The following is a 20719-nucleotide window of genomic DNA, read 5'->3' as shown; positions in this document are numbered from 1 at the left end:
GATTTTTTACCTCATTTCTCAGCCTTTCAGGGTGTACTCAAGTGTTAGTGAATGACTGCAAGATGAGTCAGGCTACTACTCCCTCCACTGGCAAAATAATTGAGAAGCAACCTTACATCTGGGTATTTTGAGATTTTTAGGGACACATCCAACTTTTAAAAACTTCATTACACAAGCAACATTTTAATATTGAAAAATTAGAAAATCGAATATTTTTGAAGCTCTGAATAAAAAGCTGAATATCTCTTTGAACAATGTAGACCTAACACATGAAGGAAAATACCCCAAAGGTGTCTCTTGTGTCACCCTGTTCTCCTCTACATCCCTAGTAACTAGTTGTCAAGGATAAATATTTATTGTATGAGTGAATAAAATTCTGTATTCACATTTGAAGTTTTGGGCTTTTTTTTAAACATCCATAGTAGCTCATTAAATATCCTTTGTGTACAAGAAGATGTTCCGTATAAATGACTTCCCTTCCTCATGTATAAAATGAGGGGCTGGACAAGGTGTTTCCAGCAGAAACATACAATCTTGTAAACAGCTAAACCTTCAGGCCAGGGAAGAGAGCAAGCAGACGGATTTCTTAAAACATTAATGGGTAAGCTAAGACCATTAATGTATGGCTTAGTTCCAAAATGGCCTTGGGCCATGCATGACCTTGATAGATGATGACTTTTTAACCTGTCTCTCTGAAACTGTTCACTGAATTTTGCCTAAGGGCTTGTGTGTCACTTGTTTAGCTTTCCCAACAGCACATTCCAAAGGAAGTCTCTCACTGGCCAGTATGAAGTCTCCCCCAGTTGTGCCAAGCAGAATCATTCATTACCATTTAATGGAGAGCCCAAATCATAGTTCCAGGAGGGCCAAGGACCTGCCAGCTCACTGGTTCTTGCTGGCATTGACTTTGTTTTCCTCAGTAGTCACAAGCAGTAACCAAATGCCTTTGGAATTCCAAAAGGAGCCTCCGTATCAGTTGAGATCTCTCAAAGAAAGAGAGTATGTTTTTAAAAAGAGACGCATTTTGTGAGGCTCACGCTACTAATTTTCTGTTTTTGATTCAGACACTTGTACTATGGTCAGGAATCAATGTTACTGAAGACTAAATCTGTTTAGCCTACTTCTAGCTCTGTACTTTCAAATATGGTAACCACTAGCCAGATGTGGCTGTTTAAATTAATTAAAATTCAATAAAAGTAAAATTCTTGTTCCTCAGTTGCATTAGTCACATTACAAAACAATAGTTACTAGTGTCAAATGACTACCTTATGGACAAGAACACATACGTAATATTTTTATCATCGCAGAGAGTTCTGTTGGACCACATTTTTCTAACTTTCCGAAGGATACAGAGTAATCAAGTATTTTGGATTTTAATTTTAGAATTTCTTATGGCCTAAGGTAGGAAAACTTTTGGCCAGAGATTTATTTATCCAGCATTTATTTATTGAGTCAAAACAATTTCTCAAGAGGCTATTTTTGTTGTGAAATATTCTTGAAGGTTTATAGCCCCTATCTCCTACGAGATAGATGATGTGGCCCAGGGAGGTTATTGGGAAAACTCAAAAACTCCTTGGAAGCCTTTGGTACTTCCAAAGAAAGGCAAGCTTCTCAGTTACTGTTCATCTTCATTCCAATTAGCCTGAGGACTATATATTAATTATATTAATATATACCAAAGCACTTTATAAATTCTGGGAAGTTTTGGCACCATAGCTTCCTTTGATTATTTCTCCACATTTCTAGGACTAGTTAGTCCCTAAATGAGCAGCCTGCCATAGACTCTTCCAGCCCTAATCTACCTCTTGGATGCATGCAAAATACTCAAGAACTTTAAACCTATAGCAGAGCCAGCTCAGCACTGGCTGCTACATGATCAGTAATTCCAAGCCACAGAATTCTACCAAATCACTTTGGGATACCACTGGTACAATACTAATTCAACCAATAATTAAGGAATATTCAGTGATTAAGAAAAGGCTAATATTGCAGTTCTTTCCTATTCTGATTATTGAGGTATCCCATGAAAATAAACTTTTTTTTTTTTTGCGGTACGTGGGCCTCTCACCGTTGTGGCCTCTCCCGTTGCGGAGCACAGGCTCGGGACGCGCAGGCTCAGCGACCATGGCTCACGGGCCCAGCCTCTCCGCGGCATGTGGGATCTTCCCGGACCGGGGCACGAACCCGTGTCCCCTGCATCGGCAGGTGGACTCTCAACCACTGCGCCACCAGGGAAGCCCTAAACCTTTTTTAAAAGAACATTTTCTAACTTTGATTTAAAAAATTAAAGGAAAATTATTTTTTAAAAGGTTATAGTCTTGATTTTAATACAAATATAAAAAATGAACAGATGTCAAAGATTTTATTTAGCTCATTAATTAGTGAGAGATCCAGTAAGACGTTACAAACGATTCACGAGAGACTCCAGAAAGCAGATGAATACGTAAGTCTGTCAGGAATACTGAAATATGTTTGCTTAAGAGGTGCAAAACTGGTCAATATCCACAGGACAATGATCAGTTGCATCCCACCATCCATGTACACTGTGCATTTTTGTAGACATTTGCATCACTATCAATTCTCTGCAATTTAGAGAATTGTAAAATTGTTCAAAGACTATGAAGGGCCCAAACCCGTAGTCAGACAACTTGGAAGGGTATTTCTAGGTAATGTATAGTTTTTCCTTGAAGATGCCCAGTAATCATCTTGGTCCATTTCCGAGCCTTTTATAATTGTTTTAGGGTAGAAATCTTTATAGGCTACTCTCTCCCTAGTTCTGCTTCTTTGACTTACCTGGACATTTTCTCCTTGTTTGAGAGATACTCGATGAGCTTTCTTTTTTGCTTGATTCAATAGAACAGGAAAAAGAACCTAAAGATGTATCTTATTGAAAACTCTAAGTTAAGAGACTACTGAAAAGGGTCACAGTGGGCTGAATAGCTGAAGGGAGAAGCAAAAGAAAGAAAAAGACGAGAAGATTAATTCATTTACATCAGAATTTCATAGATGTTGCAATTACAGAATTAAACCTCTTTGTTTCTCTTATTTCCTTGTTTCTGACCTCTTGGCTTTAAGACACATCTCAATTTCATAACACCTTTTTTAGGACAAAGAACAATTTAAAAGGAAAAAAATGTACACTTCTTTTTAAAAATAGCACAATGGAATATATTTATTCATACCATAGCATATTATTCCCTTAATAATCAGAGTTTAAAGCTAAGTCTTCTTATCGTTCTTCTGAATTACATTGGGCCATCATTTATCATGCATATGACATTATACTTTTCATAATGTATTTTCTGATCAAAATTTTTTAGTGCTGTTGTGATTGAAAATGTACTCTTAAGGCATTTCAAAGAATAGTGATGTGTTCTCCACACTTCCACTTGATTCTTTGATTAATCCACCCCCATGTACTTATACAGCTAATTTTGAAAGTTAACAGCAAGCTTTTTTTTTGTTGTTTTTTTTTTGTTTTCTTTTCGGTACGCGGGCCTCTCACTGTTGTGGCCTCTCCAGTTGCGGAGCACAGGCTCCGGACGCGCAGGCTCAGCGGCCATGGCTCACGGGCTTAGCCGCTCCGCGGCATGTGGGATCTTCCCGGACCGGGGCACGAACCCGTGTCCCCTGCATTGGCAGGCGGACTCTCAACCACTGCGCCACCAGGGAAGCCCAACAGCAAGCTTTTGACAGCTTAGCACCTGAACAATAGTCCTTCACAAAGCATGCGTAGGTAATTCACCTTTTCTTGCTTTGAAAACACTATGATTTATCCTGAGAAATCTGGCAAGTTCTTCTGCCTTTAATTGTACTGCTTGGGATCCAACAGACAGTTCTTTGTATATATCCCAAGGACAAAAGATTTATCTGCTAGTGCAGATTAACTCTTGCACATGTCTTCTGTTCTTGGGTGCTTTAGAAAAAAATTTGGTTTTTGTTTTACAAGAAAAATCAGTTGGTTCATTTCTCTAGTGATGCATGCTTGCATCACTTACAGTAGGTTACATTCTCCTTTCTGTTCTCGTCCCTGTATGTGGTCCTCTTTCCTTTAAGTACTGCCATCATAGTATGGTCCTGATAATTCTAGATCCAAGTTGAAGCAAAAAACTTAATTATGGGAGCCAGCATCAGTGGAAATAAGCCAGCTGAGAGAATAAGGATAGACAAATAGCCTAAAGTTCACACTTTTCCAGGCTATGACACTTATACAGGCAATGGGAACAGTCACACAATTTGCCTCTCTGTCTGAGGGCCAGCTGGACATTGATTATAAGACTTACTCCAATTTCAGAAAAGGTAAAATTGGGGGTGGGGATGAACACCATGCATGTTACAGTTGAGGAAATTTGCTAAATTATAGGTTGCTTAAATACATATTGTTTCACAAGGTAATGATTTCTGTTTTTTGTATGTGACAAGTTCTTTGAAAAATCTCCCAGCTTCATTGCTGCTGATCTAGGTTAACACTTTCTCTTAATAAATCAGGAAACACAGACCTGGAAACTTCAACTTGTTTCAAATTTCATCAAGTGAGCTACTGCTAACCAAAATTAGAGTAGTGATTTCCAAACACTCAGTGCCTACCCATGAGGGAAAAAACAAACAAACAAACAAACAAAACCTTGATGAATTCAAATATATCCACTTTAAATGACTGTCTTATTTTCATGTTGAAACGTTCACTCTTTAATGTGATTGATGTGTTCAATCTTTCATGTGATTGATGTGTTCATTCTTTCATGTGATTGTAAGAGTCATTATTCTTGTTAATTTTTTTTGCCCCCATCCCAATATATTTACTTGGTAAAATAAAAATTTAGCAACCCTATATCAGGTTCCCTCAGTTAAAACATTACTAGTCCTTTACATGCAAAAATCTGAGAATTAATAGGCCAGAGGGCTTTAAGACAGTGTTCTTTGCATTAGGCATTTCTCCTTAGTTATTTCCCATGCCTGTTGCTTGCTGAAGAAAGGACCTTCTTCAGCTTTTCGTCTCACCTTCTAAAGAGCACCTCCCTTGTTTTCTCAACTCAAAATTATGAAACCGTTTTTTTAAAATTTCAAATAATTGGGTTATCTAAAAAGAAATGTTTCATATATGAATAATCAGCCTCTCTATAAATAAGACTAATTACTAAGGAAGTTAAAAAAAACTATATTTTTTTATTGTTCTAGCTTTAGTTCTGTGATTCCTCATACCTCGATTACCAGAAGATTTAGTTCTCCGACCTGTTTCAATGAAGTGTTTTCTGAAGCAGGATACTCACATACACGTGCCCATAACCTACCTTACTACTGGCAATGGGAGAAGAATTGCAAGAATGAATGTGGTTTATTCACAGCTCAGCTGCCTTTGCCTTTTCTAGCACAACAGCACAGTCTCCTACTAGTCTGGTACTGCAGCCACTTGCTTTTATGTAAAGGCATTTTATTCAGTAACTTGAAAGTAATGGATCTACAAAGTAATGCTCCATGTGAGAGTAACGTATTTTAGAATGCGTTGATTATTATGATTAATGGTGGGGCCCTGGCATTTTGTAGATGCATGTTAATACAGTAACATTTGGGTATCACCTTTTGCAGTTTTTCAAGGTGGTATACTTGTTTGTTAATGCATCCCATGTCCAGCCATTGCATTATGCCGACATTGGTGACGGTGCCACTTTGTCAGGCTGGAAAGACAGTCTCATACTCAATAAGGAAACACTTTATCAAGGGAATAAAAAATGGAAATGAGCTACTACCTGTGGGCTCAAATTAGCCTGGAGAATTTAGAAGCAGCAGCCCCTCTTGCTGTTCCTTCTAATGCAGCTGTGTGGGCCTTTATATCTCATGCTGTATTCATTCAACAAATATTTATTGGGCACCTACTATGTGTAATGCATTACGTATCCGAAGATATAAAAGATGAATGCAGGGGCTTCCCTGGTGGCACAGTGGTTAAGAATCTGCCTGCCAATGCAGGGGACACGGGTTTGAGCCCTGGTCCGGGAAGATCCCACATGCAGTGGAGCAACTAAGCCCGTGCACCACAACTACTGAGCCTGTGCTCTAGAGCCCATGAGCCACAACTACTGAGCCCACGTGCCACAACTACTGAGCCCGCACTCCTAGAGCCCGTGCTCCGAAACAAGAGAAGCCACCGCAATGAGAAGCCTGTGCACCACAACGAAGAGTAGCCCCCGCTCACCACAACTAGAGAAAGCCCGTGCACAGCAACAAAGACCCAATGCAGCCAAAAATAAATAAATTAAATAAATTAATTTTTTTTAAAAAAGATGGATGCACTTCCATTTGTGCCTTCAAAAAGCTTAGGAGACGAGATGACACATGTACGGAATTATCTGTAATAGAAGGCAACAGTAGTACATGCTATTGGAGAGGTAGAGAGATAAAATATGCCAAGATTTCAAAAAAGGGGGAAATAGTTGTTTTAACTGAAGACCTAGGAGGGTATTCATAAAAGAAAAGGAAGTGGAGCAGAACCTTGAGGAGTGGTTAGGATTTGAACATATGGAACCAGGTTGAAGCAGTTCCAGCAAGAAAGCTCCACAAGCCGGCAACGGGAGAGAGAAATTCTGGGCTATGTATTGCATAGGGGATTCTGGCTAGAACTGCAGCATCCAGGAAGGAGAGTAGTGGGTAGAAAGAAATGCTGGAACACAGTGCAGTGGGTTATGTTCAAGATTTGGGGCTTTAGTCTCCAGGCATAAGGGCAAGCCTAAGGTTTTGTAAATATAAGAATATCTGTTCATAAGAGCACATCAAGACAGTTCATCTGGAGGATATGCAAATGTTGGATTTCAGAGAACGGCTGAGAGTCATTGATGGAGTCCTTGGGAATGCATTAAGAGGAAGAACTGCCACCATGACCATGGCAATGGCCATGGACGATGGCTAGGAGAAGCGTCAGGGATGCGGTATGGAATAAGGGTTGACGTTCATTGAACATAAGGGGAAAAGAGATGGGGAAGAGTCAAAGGCTTTGATGTTTTAAGGAAATAAAAAAGAGTGGGTGTGATTGATAAGACAAAGATTCTTATTTGAGCCACCTTGAATTTAAAGTGCTGGCAAGAGTAAAAGACTAAATATCGCAAGAACAGTTTGCAATGCACGTCGGAAATGAAGATAAAAATAAAGCCGGAGCTAGAATTTTACTTATTTGGGAATAGTATGAATAGGGATAATAGTTGAAGCACCTTTTTGTTTTGAGAGAAGTTCACAGGAGCAGCAGTAAGAAGATCATTACAGAGGAGAGGGCCAGGCATAGGTCCGTGGAGGATGCCTGTGCTTAGAAGGGGAAAAGGAAATCTTCCCCTCTCCTCTGAAAAAAACAAAACGAAAAAACACTCATGGACTTCCCTGGTGGCGCAATGGTTAAGAATCCGCCTGCCAGTGCAGGGGACACGGGTTCGAGCCCTGGTCCGGGAAGATCCCACCTGCCACGGAGCAGCTAAGCCCGTGCACCACAACTACTGAGCCTGTGCTCTAGAGGCCGTGAGCCACAAATACTGAGCCTGCATGCCACAACTACTGAAGCCCGCACGCCTAGAGCCCGTGCTCCACAACGAGAAAAGCCACTGCAATGAGAAGCCCGCGCACCGCAACGAAGAGTAGCCCCCGCTCACCGCAACTAGAGAAAGCCTACGTGCAGCAACGAAGACCCAACGCAGCCAAAATTAAATAAATAAAAAAATATTAAAAAAAAACCCACACACACTCATAAGGAGGAGTCTGGGGTGGCAGAGGTGAAGGGGGCCAGGGCCAGGGGTGGAGTAGGTGGGATCAAAAAGGCTGCATCAGACTGGCAGAGGTCATTTTGCTTGCACATGGTAAATCTTGCCTTTGAAAGAAGGAAAGATCACTTAACCATAGATCAAATGTGTGTTTCCAGAGCAGAGTTCTTTAAATCTTTATTAAGGAGTTTCCCAATATGACTCAGTGTCCTGCTGCTTGCTACCCTGGGAAGAGTCCTGTCTCACAAACATACGGGTGTTCTTTCCAGGAATCCTCTAGAAGCTTGAAGAGACATGAGTGGTTTTAACATCTCTTTCCCCCAGTAAGGCAATGTTGCAGAACTGTGGGTCCATCAAACACTTCTTCTTTCTGCATTGGACCATCTGCTGTAGACCAGGGGTTCCTAACCCGAGGCCAGCAAAATCCTGGCCAGTGAATGTAATGTTCTGTTCCACATGTGTGTATTTCTTGAGGAGATGATTTACCCTTCACCTGATTCTTAAAAGCATCTCTTTTCTTAAAAAGATAAGAACCACTGTAACGGATCATGCCCTGCTGCACAATGATGTAAGTGCCCTAAAGACAAGAGCCTGTCCTTATAAATTTTGGTATCTTCATGATACCTCTATCAGTTTTGGCTGAGTGAATGGGTAATGGTGCTACATTCCATGGGCCAACAGGAATCATAAAATACTCATTTTGACTCTATAGTCTCTTGCTTGAATTAGCAAGTATACAAACCTAGAAAACATATTTTTTAATGATAATGTCCTTTATTAGTATAACCTGTAGCTTAAAATGAGTGCTTCAGACACACACACTATCTCCTTTATTTCTTTAATAATTGTGCAGAGTAGGGATTGGTATCTTCATTTCATGAGTGGTGCCAAGACTGAAAGAATGCACATGACTTGTCACAGGTCATACATCATATGCCAGCTATTATTATTATCTCATGGTACATACATAAATAAAAATGCCTACAAACACAATAGGCTTGGCCTTACTTTCTGAGATACTTATTGGTTGGCAATAGGTTTTTGTTTTATATGAATGAAATCTTTTTATTAGCTTAAAGTGTAATCCTCATGTTAAATGCAGTGGTTTTGCAATAGTTGTGTTATTGAATGACAGATACTACTATCATACAGTGAGTTTAATTTCTTGGTCTTGTACTAGATAACGTTAAATGAAAGCAATGGGTCTTTGCTTGGTAGAGTGAAGATGGCACATCAGATAGCAGTATAGCGTCATGATGAAGAGCAGGGGCTTTTGAACCAGACTTGGATTTCAGAGTTCCCCTAAACACTATTACATCTTAAGTGTTAAATACCGGATATGTTTTAAGTTCTCTTCCAACTTAGAAGAGCACGTGCTATATTTCTTCCATCTGAAACTAGAGAGAGAGAGAAAACTCATATCTTCCACTTCACTTTCCCTGGAGAGGACAGAGGAAGAGAGAATGTCACAGCAGCCTCCCATCAATGGCCTAAGCCAGCAGACCAGCAGGACAGCTGTGCTCTGGCATCTGGCTTCTGTCCCGATGCTGCCTGCACTGCACACTCTGTTCTGCAGCAACATACTTCATCTCCCGCCAGTAGCTATTCTCAGCCTCCTCACAGCGTGGGTTGTGAGAGTTCATATTTACATATAGGCTGAGCTTTACCTTCCTAAACAAGCAAGAATTATTTAAACCTTAATACAAAAGTGGGGTCAGGATACAGGGGGACTTGGAACTTCTCAGACAAAAAACTGATACCTGAAACTGAACCCGAAAATGTGAAGGACTTGCAAAGTGATCAGGCAAAGTTTTCTGAAATTGGAATCAGAAATATTACAGGGCTGATTGGGACATTCTGACTCAAAAACCTGTAGGAAACACACTGCTCTTAGGTTAAACATGTGTGCACTCTGTTAACTGAGTAGTGGAGACTGTTAATGCTTCATACTAACAAAATACAATTTTCCAAATGTGTTTGCTCAATATCATTTTACCTGGGTTGTTTTTGAATTTTTGAATTTTATTTTATTTTTATACAGCAGGTTCTTATTAGTTATCCATTTTATACATATTAGTGTATACATGTCAATCCCAATCTCCCAATTCATCCCACCACCACCACCCCCACCCCAGCCACTTTCCCCCCTTGATGTCCATACGTTTGTTCTCTACATCTGTGTCTCTAGTTCTGCCTTGCAAACCGGTTCATCTGTACTATTTCCTAGGCTCCACATATATGTGTTAATATATGATATTTGTTTTTCTCTTTCTGACTTGCTTCACTCTGTATGACAGTCTTTAGATCCATCCACGTCTCAACAAATGACTCAATTTCGTTTCTTTTTATGGCTGAGTAATATTCCATTGTATATATGTACCACATCTTCTTTATCCATTCGTCTGTCGATGGACACTTAGGTTGCTTCCATGACCTGGCTATTGTAAATAGAGCTGCAATGAACATTGTGGTGCATGTATCTTCTTGAATTATGGTTTTCTCTGGGTATATGCCCAGTAGTGGGATTGCTGGGTCATATGGTAGTTCTATTTTTAGTTTTTTAAGGAACCTCTGTACTGTTCTCCATAGTGGCTGTATCAATTCACATTCCCACCAACAGTGCAAGAGGGATCCCTTTTCTCCACACCCTCTCCAGCATTTGTTGTTTGTAGATTTTCTGATGATGCCCATCTACCTGTTGTTTTAATGATGGTTTTTCTTTTTTTCAAGTTCAAGAACAAGGAAGCTGCTTAACTGTTTGAATCGGCAGTTTACCTTTCAGATGCCTAGAGTGACAAAGTGTGAGAATGTGAGGAAAGAGGGAATCCTGTCCCCAATGTGTGCCAGTCAGACTGTTTGTGGGGAGACAGAGCGTGTGGAATGCTGGTGTGCCAAAAGGCAGGAATATTATTCTGAGATATCTGGGCACTGACACTGCTTTCTCTTCCCGAGACAACACGGTTCAAGTACAAGATGAGCTTGATATTTAGAAACAGTCATTTAAATAAAATCACTGGAGTATTGGTGTAAGCTGAAATGGTCATGTAAGTCTAAGAATGAAAGGACATTGTTGTAAGAGGGAGGCGTCTCCCTGCACAGAGATGGTCACTGAGGGCAGCAGCCTGCTAGGGAACAAATAAATAAGGAAAACCACACAAGGATGTGCCGAATCTGCTTTTTCTCTGAGTTACCACTTCCTGTGGGTTCTGCAGCCTGGGCTGAATAAACTGGGGCTCCCGGCAAATGTGTGTTTGATCTCTCCCCACTAGTTGGTAACCCAGTTGCATGGTACATTAATTTCATAAATTGTAGTAAATGGGTAAAGGGGCATTTTCAAATGCCTAACTTCACTAATTCTTCTTAAACTCTGTGAATACCTTTTGGTTTTCATCTTAATTGTCCTGTACCTGTGTAGTTTAGTGTACACTAGAGTGAATTGTTTCAAAGTCATGACTGAAATATGCATGATGAAGCTATGCAAATTGATAAATTAGCGTCACCAAACATTGTTGAATATATATCTGTATATACTCAGCCCCATGAGGGTGAGACCAGGGCTATCTTGTTCTTGGGAGTATCCTCAGGACTTAGCAGTGTTATTCGCTCATTTGACTATTAATTGACTTAATAGGATCTTCCAACAAATCCTTTAATGGGCTTTTTTGTTTATAGAGACACTAACATTCCATATGTTTAAAAACTTTTGGTTTACTTACAACTTTGCCATGAATTATTTTTTTTACCTCACGCCCTTTCTCTGAGGTAATTAATAATTAATATGTAAAATATTGTTCTCCAGGCTTGAAACTATTCCAACATGGCTTTCCTTGGACTCTTCTCTTTGCTGGTTCTGCAAAGTTTGGCATTAGGGACCACTTTCACTGATGAAACCATTGCTGAGTTGTCAGTGAATATGTATAACCATCTTCGAGCCACTGGAGAAGATGAAAATATTCTCTTCTCTCCACTGAGTGTCACCCTTGCAATGGGAATGATGGAACTTGGTGCCCAAGGGTCTACCCTGAAAGAAATCCGTCATTCAATGGGATATGATAGCCTGAAAAATGGTAAGTGTGCTTAGATTTAATTTCTCAAGATGGTTTGACATTAACATTCAACTCGGTTATGTTGCCTTATGCCTGAGGCAGCAGTATTTACAAAGAGTAAGAAAGAGGTCTCACTGAGGTGATATGGATAAGAGAACCATTAGGAAACCCAAGAAAGTTTAGTTCCTAGCTGTATCCCTGGCTGAGTTAATCCAAGGAAATTATATCTTTTATTATTATTGTTTAAACAAACCTCACTATGATAAACAAAAGCAAACATGGTTCTTGCTCTGTTGGAGTTTCCAGTTTAGAGGGAGAGGCATATATTAATCAATTATCACATAAATAAATGAGAAATTATAACTGTGACGAGTACTATAAAAAAACCATTATGCTCTAAGAATATCAGAAATTTTTACTTAAAATCAACAGTACCTTCATTATTTAAATGGCATCCAAGAATTTTTTTTAATAAATTTATTTATTTTATTTATTTACTTTTGCCTGCGTTGGGTCTTTGTTGCTGCACTCAGGCTTTCTCTAGTTGTGGTGAGCGGGGGCTACTCTTTGTTGTGGTGCACGGGCTTCTCATTGTGGTGGCTTCTCTTGTTGCGGAGCACAGGCTCTAGGCGTGTGGGCTTCAGTAGCTGTGGCACATGGGCTCAGTAGTTGTGGCTCGTGGGCTCTAAAGCACAGGCTCAGTAGTTGTGGTGCACGGGATTAGTTGCTCCGCAGCATGTGGGATCTTCCTGGACCAGGGCTTGAACCTGTGTCCCCTGCATTGGCAGGAGGATTCTTAGCCACTGCATCACCCGGGAAGTCTCAAGAGTTTTTTTTTGAATGTTGTATTATCATGAAAAATTTTTGTACTGGAGAAAATTTCTAACCAAAATGTATTTTGTAATTACTTTTCAATGATGTATAATTTCTATTTTAATGTTTCTAATATACATGTGAATTAACTCATTAAAAAGTTGAGAACTAAAACAATTTCAATTGGATTTTCTAGTTGTAAGGTTAAAAAAAGTCTACTTAAAGTAAAATTTAAAGGAATATTTTGATTTTTAAACTAGAAAATTAAACTTGATAACAGAAACATTGTTTCTGATCATCATAAAATAAGACTCATTTAATTAAAGTAACCTAAGTCCTTTGAAAGAAAACAATCCAAGTATCTCTACTTTATAGATTTTACCAAGAAAGTCAATTAAAATGAAAATAATATCAGTTGATAATACTAAACTGCAAAAAGTTAATTTGAACATCTAGAAACAGCACAAATATTGGAACCTCCGGAGTTACCATGTCAGTGTGGAGAATAAGCCAGTGCTTTTCCTTTGGGCCTCTGTTCTATTAATCCCCCTTACTGTGTTTTCGTGCTCCTCCACTCTCCAGGATCTTTCACTGTGTTTGTTCCACTAATAAACTTATCTTTTGTCATTTTGCAGGTGAAGAATTTTCTTTCTTGAAGCATCTTTCTCACATGGTGACTGCTGAAGAGAGTCAGTATGTGATGAAAATTGCCAATGCCCTCTTTGTGCAAAATGGATTTCATATCAATGATGAGTTTTTGCAAATGATAAAAAAGTACTTTAACGCAGAAGTCAGTCATGTGGACTTCGGTCAAAATGTAGCTGTGGCCAACCATATCAATAAGTGGGTGGAGAATAATACAAATAGTAAGTCATTTGGTTCCTTTCTTTCTCTAATAGCTTAGTTTTAACTCCCTTTTACTTCTGAAATTATTTGTCCCCTTGTGCCTTTTACATTTTGAATGTTAGATTGCATTTAGTTGAGTATCTACTAATTATTTTGTATAGATTACAGCCTATTTTATTTAATTTATTATTATTATTTTTTTTTGCGGTACGCGGGCCTCTCACTGCTGCGGCCACCCCCATCGCAGAGCACAGGCTCCGGACGCTCAGGCCCAGTGGCCATGGCCCACAGGCCCAGCCGCTCCGCGGCATGCGGGATCCTCCCGGACCGGGGCACGAACCCACGTCCCCTGCACCCGCAGGCGGACTCCCAAGCACTGCGCCACCAGGGAAGCCCTGATTACAGCCTATTTTAGAAGCATTGTTTATGAATAAATATTTGAGAAAAAGTTAATTCTTTTGGCATGTATAGAATATTGGTACTGATAAATTAATATGAAATCTGTGCTCTCCAGTTGGTGAATTTCATCTGAATGGTAATCTTAACTACTGTATGGAATTTTGCTTGGGCTGACCATTTAATAAGTTAGATACTAGTTAGAATCACAGTTGCTGGCTCTCTTAACAATACGATTAAAATAGAGTAAGAGAGTTTAAAGATATTTGTTGGCTTTTAAACCACAGAACTTGATTGCTAATCAAAAAATTGGTACAGGATTCCTTTAAATAAAAGAGCAGCCCATTTTAAGCCTAAACAAATGGAGAGGAATTAGAAAAGGATGCATTTGTTTCAAATTTTAATTCTAAATTATACTTTAAAAATGTATTTAAGGGAGCTTCCCTGGTGACGCAGTAGTTGAGAGTCCACCTGCCGATGCAGGGGACACGGGTTCGTGCCCCGGTCCGGGAAGATCCCACATGCCGCGGAGCGGCTGGGCCCGTGAGCCATGGCCGCTGAGCCTGCGCGTCTGGAGCCTGTGCTCCGCAATGGGAGAGGCCGCAACAGTGAGAGGCCGCAACAGTGAGAGGCCTGCGTACTGCCAAAAAAAAAAAAAAAAAAAATGTATTTAAGCTCTCCAAATGTTTCATATTTTACCATTTTATTTTCCGATTTTACCAACAAAATAATTGAAATTAGAATAAAAAAATGAGACCAAATTGAAAGTAGATTACTATGGCTGTTCCTTAAATTAATTAATTCATGCTGTCAAAACTCCGAAAATAATGTTAATCTAATACATTTTATGCTGGAACAACAACAAAAGACCATCATCCCATACCCTTTGTCCTATATTCCCCAAAATGCTGAGGCACCTTCTTAAGTACCTAAAGAAGTGCTATGACTAATAAAATGAGAGAATACAGAGTGAATGTTGGTCCTATCTTTTCTAACTATGAAATTAAAATGTAAGATAAAAGAAACATGGTTATTTTTTAACATTCAAAGAATAAGAATAATAATTCAGCTGCATTAGATTGGATTACTGAAAGCTGTTTATTTCCAAACTCTTCTTAAACAATTTCAGCCATTAATAAAGTCCCAATGTCTTTCAAAATGGATTTAGAAAGGAACATTATAAGTGATAAAAATTAAGGTATCATTAGTTAAGTTGGCTTTTACTCATCTGTTTTCACCTAATCAAAAGCAGTTGTTATATCTGATAGATATCCAATGTACATGCGGGAAAAGTTTGAATTGGATGACATTTTAATCATGTACATTGTTCAAGAATGAACTTAGAAATATCTGTTGAATGCTTAATCTGTGTTGAGATTGCAACTAGAAAGTAGTAAAGCCTGAGATTCTGTTGTATGTGGTTCTGTAGTTTGTGCAAATGTCAAGATGCTACTAGTTAGTGTTATTTTAGGTGATGTATAAGGGTATTTTAGATGCCCTTAGTCTGTAAGTATATTTGTGTGTGTGTGTGTGTGTGTGTGTGTGTAACATTTTTTCCTTTGAAAGTTAGATACTTTTAATTTTTATTGTAAATTTTATAATGATATAAAGTTCATCTCAAGCACTCTCTTAGATGGTAGTTTGATAATCTTTTGGTTTCCTTTCACCTTCAAATTTAATATGAATTTTCATCCATTCATTTTTTGCTGAATAGGTCTGTTGAAAGATTTGGTATCCCCAAGGGATTTTGACTCCGTCACTCATCTGGCCCTCATCAATGCTGTTTATTTCAAAGGGAATTGGAAGTCACAATTTAGACCTGAAAATACCAGAACTTTTTCCTTCACTAAAGATGATGAAAGTGAAGTCCAAATTCCAATGATGTATCAACAAGGAGAATTTTATTATGGTACGACAGTTTGGCTTTTATTTCTCTCTTCTTGCAGTATATAAACAAATTTCTAAGAAAAAAACATGAAATATTTGTTACTCAGATTTCTCAACAATCTGGTTTGGGCTACAATTCAATTTTCTTGGCCCCATTTTCACAGGCCTCTAATTAGATCCTGAGTGAATATTCTATGTTTTGATAGTTTTCCAATATGTTTCTTAATTTATAAAGTTGATTACACCTACAGAGTGGCTTTATTCATGTGAAAATATCTGACCTGTGTCAGAATGTTCTGAGTCACTCCAGAAAGTCATTCGCTTTGGGGTGGTTTTCAGTGAGCCATATGTTCCACCCAGCTCTTGATTTGGACACCTCATCACTTTTTTGGTTTTTTTGTTTGTTTGTTTTTTTGCGGTACGCGGGCCTCTCACTGCTGTGGCCTCTCCCGTTGCGGAGCACAGGCTCCGGACCCGCAGGCTCAGCGGCCATGGCTCACGGGCTTAGCCGCTCCGTGGCATGTGGGATCTTCCCAGACCGGGGCACGAACCCGTGTGCCCTGCATCGGCAGGCGGACTCTCAACCACTGTGCCACCAGGGAAGCCCCACTTTTTGAATTATAAGCATTCCTTTAAAATTTTGCTTTCAGACTTGTGTTTGGTCAGGCATAATTATTCATTCATAGTTTCACTTACTGAGAGTCTATAATTTGTGATACAAGTCAGCATCCTTGGCATTGTTTTCAGGGATATTTCATTGGCCTTTTCAGAAGTTTAGGGTGCTAATCCTTTCTCCATACCATACTGAACTATAATTATTTATTGTCATAAGCAGAAATGTAATTGCAAGCTAAGTATATGTTAGAACTAATATTTTATTCTATTCAAAGGTACACAGTAAAATTAAAATATTATAATCACAGTTAATCAAATTAACAGTCAAAATAAGAAAGGGAAATACCTATTTATTTGAGAACCAAAATGTTTAATGTGACATCTAAAGGACCTAGATCAGTTAAATGAAAATATTCAGAACAAAAGCATTACGTTTGTTTTGAAAATGGGGGAAATTTTAAAGTAGTGGCAGGACCATTTGTTTTAAAGACCTTTTTTTTTTTTTCTTTTTTAGTGAAAGCCTGGTCAACTTAGCTAAGTTCATAGAACACAAAGCCAATTACCTAATTTACCTAATTATCTAATTTGGAGATTTTAATCACCACAAATGCTCTGGATAACTACTGCCGAATGAAGTAGATTTCACTTTGGCTGTGCTACCTTGGCCTCAAAACTTTTAGCTGCGGTAATAATAGAGTACCAGGTATTATGTAGTCAGTTTTTCCCTTCTTAGAAATCAGGTGGGTATTGGTAAATGTGATTTACATCCAACTTGGATCCAGGGCTTTATTTTTCTAATCATGACTTTTCATTTTTTTAATGATATCCTTAAAATATATTCATTTGAGATATCTCATTTAAAAATAAAAAGTAAGTCTAGAGAACATGCTATGACAAATGTGAAACAATTCTGGGGATCCTAAAATAAAATAAATTCTGTAGGGCTGAGGATTCACTTGAATTTCAGGGCTTACTTTAAAATAAACCCTCTTCTTCTCAGAGGCCTGAATTTTTTATATTCTACACACTATTTTGGAAGAAAGTTATAACAAATGTAAACATTTTAGTTAAGCCTTGATAGGGGCCTTTTATCACCTTTCTGTTCTTTTTAGGGGAATTTAGTGATGGCTCCAATGAAGCTGGTGGTATCTACCAAGTCCTGGAAATACCCTATGAGGGGGATGAGATAAGTATGATGCTGGTCTTGTCCAGACAGGAAGTTCCACTGGCCACTCTGGAGCCATTGGTCAAAGCACAGCTGATTGAAGAATGGGCAAACTCTGTGAAGAAGCAAAAGGTGGAAGTGTACCTCCCCAGGTGAGAGGTTCCTGTGTGACTCCCTCTGATAGCATGGAGGGAAGGTATCAATGAAGGTTCTGACGCAGAGAAACTCTCGCCACTGCTGTTGAATTTTGTCTTGTGCTGCTCTTGTCTTCCTCCTCTTCTTTCTCTTCCTCCACCTCCTCCATCTTTTAAAAAGTATTCTTTCATACTCATTCAGTCCTGCTCAGAGACAGGCTGACTCATTGACCATTCTATACTACTTATCAAGACCTAGTTTCAGATATGAATCAATATTCTTAGCTTCATTTTAGAAGATTTTTCAATAGATTGTCTCTGAATATCATTTGCATCTACAGTCTCCTGTATTTCATTCATATTTAAATTGATAATAGCTGGAGAAAAAATAATCTTCTACTTTGTTGGAAGAGGTGCAAGCAAGTCATGGGCTAGGTGCCAAGATGCAACCATAAATAAGCAGGAAGCAGCTTAAAATACTCCGTGCAGGGCCTTGATGTTCTGACTACCATCCACTTCCTCGGCCCTATCTCGGGCCACTCACCACGTTCAACTTTTTGTAGTAGGTACTATCCCTGTGCTTGTAGTTATGCCACAGACACCATAGGCTCTTTTATGCCTCAGGGTCTTTATGTATGGTTTTTTGTTGTTTTTTTTTTTTTTTTTTTGCGGTACGCGGGCCTCTCACTGTTGTGGCCTCTCCCGTTGCGGAGCACAGGCTCCGGACGCGCAGGCTCAGCGGCCATGGCTCACGGGCCCAGCCGCTCCGCGGCATGTGGGATCTTCCCGGACCGGGGCACGAACCCGTGTCCCCTGCATCAGCAGGCGGACTCTCAACCACTGTGCCACCAGGGAAGCCCTTTATGTATGTTTTTGCATTGGCCTAAAATGCCCTCCTCACATACCTTTGCCAGATATTTACCTAGCCTTCAGGGTACAGGTCTGGCACTAGTTCTTCTAGGAAGCCTTCCATGAACCGCGTGATGGAGCAGGTGACCCTCACTTTGCCTCACTTATGCACCTCCCTGTTATGACAGTACATTTACATTACCACCCCACAACAAAATTACCTTTTTTGTAGGTCTTACTTTCCTTCTGTAAATTCTTCTAGGGTAAAGTCAGTTCTCTCTCCTATCTACAGTGTGTTTGCAAAATCAAACCCAACCGACGATATTATTCTGCCCTTGAATACTTCAAAACGTAATAGGGGAGCTAGACCAGCAAACCAAACAACAAATTTATAAACATAATGTATAAATTCCAGGCTAGAAAACAAAACACGCAAACAGCCAATAAACATGTGCGTGTGTGTGTATGTGGAAGTAGAGTTCCAATATTCATTCCATGTAAGAAAATTACACAAATATGATTAATTAGTATGAATATTGAAGGATGATAAATAAGATATTAGTATTAAAATTGAATTACTTGGCTTCCCTGGTGGTGCAGTGGTTGAGAGTCCGCCTGCTGATGCAGGGGACACGGATTCGTGCCCCGGTCCGGGAGGATCCCACATGCCGTGGAGCGGCTGGGCCCGTGAGCCATGGCCACTGAGCCTGCGGGTCCAGAGCCTGTGCTCCACAACGGGAGAGGCCACAACAGTGAGAGGCCCGCGTACCGCAAAAAAAAAAAAAAAAATTGAATTACTAAAACCTCATTGACTCATTCATATTTATTCTAATTTCAGGAATTGTCATTTAAAATTACATCTTATATGAATGCTTATTTTTCCAAAACTTTGCTGATGTCTGCTACATTATGTTAATGAAGGAGAGCTATTTGGAACTGTAGACATTTTTGGCTAGAAATATGCATATATTGATGCATTATGTTAATGTAGTTCATAATATATAGCCATATACTTCTCAGTCTACATATAAAAATTAAGGTAATCATAATCCAAATGTTTTTTTTCTTTTTAGCTAAGATATTTAGCTTGCATAACTTACCATGACAATACATTTATGTAGAAAGATTTCACTGTTAAGTCTATTCTCAAGGAGAGGTAGCCAATGAATATCTAACATACAAAACCAGGGTTTTTTTTTAATATATGATAATTGACATCTACATATTTAATATATGAACAATATATCTTAACTCTAAAAGAACAATTTGCTTTTAAATATTAATAATTAGATGTAAATAACTAAATCAGATTTAAACCTTCATCCAGTGACCTTTTATCATTAATTTTGTATTTTTCCCTTGCATTTTTATAAGGAATTCTTTTTGATAATATGAGAAATTCAGTAGAGAGTTAATGCTTCTTTTATTAAATTCTATGAATTGACTGCAGCATCTCCAAATGCCTTAATTCTGTAGGGATGCAAAGTTATTTAAGAGTATTTTAAAAGAATTCTAAAGGAATGTTTATTAAGTATCACATATTGTAATTCAACCACATTCACTAGAAAATGTGGCCATCGGGTCCTGTCCACTGAGAAACTGAATGCGGCAGCAGAAGAAAATTAAATTTTCATTCTCTAAGAGATACTCTTCAATTATGAAAGAGTTTAGCTTGCTTGCTCATATTAATGCCTGTTACTAAACTAGGCATGGTTAATTACCATGTATCCATTTCTCCAGGAGTTCCATGAATTCTCCTTCTGCATGACTAATGCATAGAGTGGGAGGCTAAGTAGCTAGATAAGATAAATTTGGTGTCCCTTTTTAAGAGATTGACTGTTTCCAAATACCAATGTTTTGGTAATAATCAATGGGAACTATTCACCCCTCCATTTTACAGCAGTAGGACCCACCAATGTTCAGTGAAGGAAGTGATTTATGTGACTCAATTTTAGCAAAGGTAAAAGTTTTCTAATAGTTGTGCTCTAGCTTTACTCAAGTGTCTGTCTTAAAGGGTTTGTATAGTTTTTTCACATGGAGACATTACTCTAAAAATGCAACTGTGCATTTCTGAATTTGACCACATTCCTGTCCTACTTCACAGGTACCTTTAGTTTCTATTATACCAGATTTTATACAAGTTGCTTTAAAATACTTTCCCTTAAGAGGCATAGGGTACTTGGGGGGAGGGAGAGGGGGGAAAGGCAATTACTTTTGTATTAATATTTT

At 38.9% G+C, this 20719-nt stretch overlaps 1 protein-coding gene across 1 annotated transcript in view; it reads left to right on the top strand.

The window, feature by feature from the left end:
* Positions 1–20719, top strand: part of SERPINI1 (serpin family I member 1) — a 67243-nt gene that overhangs the window by 28946 nt on the left and 17578 nt on the right. The window contains exons 2-5 of the mRNA XM_022572938.3: positions 11539–11806; positions 13234–13464; positions 15555–15749; positions 17455–17659. Of these exons, the coding sequence (XP_022428646.1) occupies positions 11557–11806; positions 13234–13464; positions 15555–15749; positions 17455–17659 (881 nt within the window). The 5' untranslated portion in view covers positions 11539–11556. The remainder of the gene's footprint in view (positions 1–11538; positions 11807–13233; positions 13465–15554; positions 15750–17454; positions 17660–20719) is intronic.

Source organism: Delphinapterus leucas, chromosome 4 (genome assembly GCF_059928025.1).
Source record: "Delphinapterus leucas isolate spDelLeu-1000000601 "Yukka" chromosome 4, BTC_Dleu_Yukka2, whole genome shotgun sequence".
Lineage (NCBI taxonomy): Eukaryota > Metazoa > Chordata > Mammalia > Artiodactyla > Monodontidae > Delphinapterus > Delphinapterus leucas.
Note: the sequence above shows the minus strand (reverse complement) of the source record. Positions and strands in the feature narration are given on the sequence as shown.